Consider the following 4,249-nt stretch of genomic DNA (forward strand, 5'->3'; position numbering starts at 1 on the left):
CCTCCTCCTGTTCACACATCGGCAGAAGGACTCCTTAGAAACACTCCACAGTGCTCTGCCTTTGTTTAAAACCCTTTGACACCTTCCCATAGAACCCAGCCAAAGCCCAAGTCCAACCTGGGTCTATAAAGACCCCCGTGATCTGCCCCCCACCCCATCCCGCTGACCTCATTTCCCACGTTCCTGCCTCTCCATGGCCTGCTCTAGCTACCCAGAGCTCCTGGCGGTTTCTGGAACACACAGAAGTACCCCTGGAATTCTCCCAGCATCCCACATGACCGGCTCCTTCCCCCTGGGTCTGTGCTTACATGCTACCTGCTCTGACCTTCCCTGACCACCCGATTGAAAGTGTCACCCTCCATCCCGGCACTGCCTGCCTGCTGCTCCAGGCATGCCCCCTTCCAGAGCACCCTAGAATCCAGGTGTTGTGGCTTTCCCACTCGACTGGGATCTCCACCTGAGCAGGGCTTAGTCGTCTGTTCACTGCTACATTCTGGTGTGTAACAGGCACTTGGCAAATGTGGAGGGAATGAAGGGCTGTTGCCATGTGTGTGTGTTGGCAAGGGGGGGTACATTTCAGCAGCCACCCGTGTGAGCTCACCTTCATCAGTAGGCAGTGTGACCATCCAGGCAGGTACGAGAGAGCCACTCTGGCAAGGACGGGCTTCACAGAAGGGACTCGAGGTGGGGACCGAGAGGAGGGTCCCATAGGCCAGCTGCGGAATTAGGACACTTGCCCCCCCCAGCTTACCCTGGCCAGGGTGTTGAAGGCTGCAGGTCACCGTGATGTCTTGGTGCAGAAGGAGAAAAGGAGACCTGGGCTATGCATTTTCTTTTGAAAAGATAGTAATCTTGTGTTACAAGGTTTCCCCCACCTCCTTCAAACAAACACACACAAACAGCTCATGTTTTTTCAACAAGGATGAATTGAGCAAGTTGGAGGTGGGAGGCCACGGGCTGGCCCCGGGGGGCCCTGGTGCCCAAGCCCTGCAGTTCCAGCACCACGAAGCCTCTGGTCTCATGAAGATGACCTTGGCCTGTTAGCTGCCCCAAGCAGGGCCTTGGCTGGGAGGGCAGGTGCTGAAAGCGTCTGCCGTGTGGAGGCAGGAAGGTTGCTCAGAGGACGGGCTTTCCCTCTGAAAGCGGAGGGTGGGCCGCTGTCTGAGGTGAGCCCAGCAGTTTGGAAGAGTGTGAGGGAGATGAATGGTTTGCAGGGAGGAAGTCCAGGTGTTGTCCTGGAGCTAAGACAGAGTCCAGAGCCTTCTGTGTGAACAGGGATGGAGCCAGGACAGAGCCCTCCCTTCTGCCTGGTGGGCATCGGCTGACACCCAGGGCCTCCTTGTAGGCATGCAGGCCATTGGCTGCCAGCCCTGCCCTCTGCAGGCAGCACCTCTGGCTGGTGGCAGAGTTCATTCAGCCCCTGGGCACATCCCCGGGTGTGTCTCTGGGCCAGTTGGGGCTGCACAGTTCTGCATTAGCTTAGGAAGTTGGTTTTAAAGACATTGATGCTTCCTTTTGTCTGTGACAGTCATTTCTATTTGAATAGAAAATAAGATCTGTGAATTAGAATTTTTTCCTGGTCAATTGCACTCTATTCAAACCTTTCCTTTTGATTTTTCAGTATGGCAATTGTACATTCCCCTAGTTCTCAGTTCAGATGGAGAGCGTACTTTTTGGAGAATTTCTGTCAGATATGCTAGAGTGTTGATTCTGCTGGTGCCTGTTTTCAATGTGAGTGATGCCAGGAGTAACTGTTTTTCTCCCCACCTGGCTGTGGTGCTCCTAGTCCTTGAACACTGCGCTGAAGCACCTGTGTGAGATCCTCACGGACGATCCGGAGGGCGGGCCCGCTCGCATCCCCTTCAAGACGTTTTCCTACGTCTACCGCTACTTGGCCAAATTAGACTCAGACGTGTCTTCCTCGGAGACGGAATCCTACCTTGCCTCTCTAAAGGAAAATATGTAAGTATGCACACATTCTAGGATTCAGGTATGTTGACCATGGGAGAATTTCCTGTTTCACTTCCCCCTTGTAGGGAAAAACCCAGTTTTTCCTTTGCTCTCACACCACAACAAGAATCAACACAGAAGACTGCTATGACCAAATGTGTGGAGGTTTTTCCTCACCAAAAAGCGAGCAAGCAGTCCTGCAGCAGACACCAGCTCTGCGTTTCATTCCAGCGCTACCCTGTCTACCTGGAGATAGTGTGAGATCCCACAGGTGGAGGGCTCCGTCCCCGAGACTGCCCCCACCCTGCCGCATTTCTGATGCTAGGTGCAAGCCCCAGGTTATCTTGCCTGTGCTTCTGACTGACTGGCTATAAATCAGGGTTCCCACAACCCCTCCTCCGGTCAGTTAATTTGCTAGAATGGCTCACAGAACTCAGGAAAACACTCACGTTTACTAGTTTATTACAAAGGATATTTTGAAGGCTACCAACAGTCAGAGGAAGACAGACACAGAGGTCTGGAAGGGTCTGGAGCATGGGGGCTTGTGCCCCCATGGACTTGGGGTACGTCCCCTCCCTGCCTGCGAATGAGCTGCTGTTGGCCTTCCTGTTGGTCTCGATGTGTTTAGCTACCGGGAAACTTTCTAAGCCCTGTCCTTTTAGGTTTTTTTTTTTCTGGAAGCTTCATGATTGATTAAATCATGAAGGCCATTAGTGATTACCTAAGCCATCAGCCCCTCTCCCCACCTCCAAGGTTGGGCTGGGCTGAAAGTCCCACCCCTCTAATCCTGCCTTGGGCTCTCCAGTGACCGACCCCATCCTGAAGCTATGTGAGCCATCAGCCAATCATGCGCATAAAGAAAGAACTCACTTTGGAGATTCCACAGATTTTAGGAGTTGTATGCCAGGAGGCGGGGTTGAAGACCAAATATATATTTCACAATATCACGTCCCTTGTCCGCAATAACTTTGTCCCAACAAATCCCGTGTTTGGCGGAAGGTTTAGGCACACCTGATGGTATTCAGGGTGTGCGTTAGTGGAGCTGCAGATCAAAGGCCGTCAGCGAAAGCAGGCAGCACCTCAGAAGGGAGCCGACCTCTCCTGTGGCTCCCACCCATGTGGGCTGAGGCTCAGGTTTCTTTAGACTTTAGAGGGAGAGACTGTATCCTTTCATTAAGACTCGTTTATCCCAAATCTATCCTGATTCCTATGTACAGCATGTCAGGTGGTATTAAATTGTAGCGTGTTAAAAAGTGAGATAGAGGCTGGGCACGGTGGCTCATGCCTGTAATCCCAGCATTTTGGGAGGCTGAGGCGGGTGGATCACTTGAGATCAGAAGTTTGAGACCAGCCTGGCCATCATGGCAAAACTCCATCTCTACTAAAAAAATACAAAAAATTAGCCAGGTGTGGTGGTGGGTGCCTGTAATCCCAGCTACTCAGGAGGCTGAGGCAAGAGAATCTCTTGAGCCTTGGGGGCAGAGGTTGCAGTGAACTGAGATTGTGCCATTGCTCCTCAGCCTGGCCAACAAGATCGAAACTCCATCTCAAATAATAATAATAATAATAATAATAATCATAATAATTTAAAAAGTGAGATAGAATTCCTTTCTCCACAATGAAACGTAGACATGGATTACTGCTGGTGGACCGCCTGATGGTAGTGCCACGGAGGCAGGATCATTTGCAGAAACTTGAGGATATCACTGACATCAGTCATGCAATTCTCACTCCGATGAACTTGCTATATGACCCTGACACATTGCATGGTGTATTGTATTTGCACTAGGCTGCATGTGAGGTAAGGGTAGTTCTGCTTTGCAGCATGACTTGGAGCTGACATTCGAATATATTGTCCAGGGTTCTGATCACCTGCCACATTTTTTAACAAGATGAATGAATCCTCCCTTTAAAGACAAGATGCAGAGCAAAAAGGAACAAAACTCTTGGGTCCTGCGGAAGTTCTCATTTGTTCATTCCTTAAACCACCATCGGATGCTGACTCTGCACCCTGCACTACCTATGGGGAGGCAGAGAAAGCAGCCCGGGGCCGGTGGGGTGTGCAGAGGCGGTGGTGACAACCGAAGGGCAGGGCCAGGGGAGCTGTGGTGCTGCAGAGTAAGCCTGGTTAACAGAAGAAAGGGCCTTCAAGGTGCAAGGGAAGGAAAGGGCCCAGCTCCTCCAGACTCCAGCCCCAAGGGAGATGGGGCCCCTGAGGTCTTCCCAGCACTTCCCCTTGGGACCACTGCCCCCCAAGTGCTGGTTGTGGTTTGCCCCTGAGCCCCACACCTCTCATCTC

At 51.8% G+C, this 4,249-nt stretch overlaps 1 protein-coding gene across 2 annotated transcripts in view; it reads left to right on the plus strand.

Moving 5' to 3' along the window:
- ROPN1L (rhophilin associated tail protein 1-like) overlaps nucleotides 1-2,141 on the plus strand; it is a 24,191-nt gene extending 22,050 nt beyond the window's left edge. The window contains exon 5 of one of the 2 annotated variants that reach the window (XM_011978056.1): nucleotides 1,787-2,037. In XM_011978056.1, coding sequence (XP_011833446.1) covers nucleotides 1,787-1,966 — 180 coding nt within the window. In that variant the 3' untranslated portion in view covers nucleotides 1,967-2,037. Of the gene's footprint in view, nucleotides 1-1,786 lie in introns of both variants that reach the window. The other variant, XM_011978054.1, reaches the window with a different exon arrangement.
- Nucleotides 2,142-4,249: the final 2,108 nt, after the last annotated feature.

The sequence above is a fragment of the Mandrillus leucophaeus genome, unplaced genomic scaffold, assembly GCF_000951045.1.
Source record: "Mandrillus leucophaeus isolate KB7577 unplaced genomic scaffold, Mleu.le_1.0 Scaffold188, whole genome shotgun sequence".
Lineage (NCBI taxonomy): Eukaryota > Metazoa > Chordata > Mammalia > Primates > Cercopithecidae > Mandrillus > Mandrillus leucophaeus.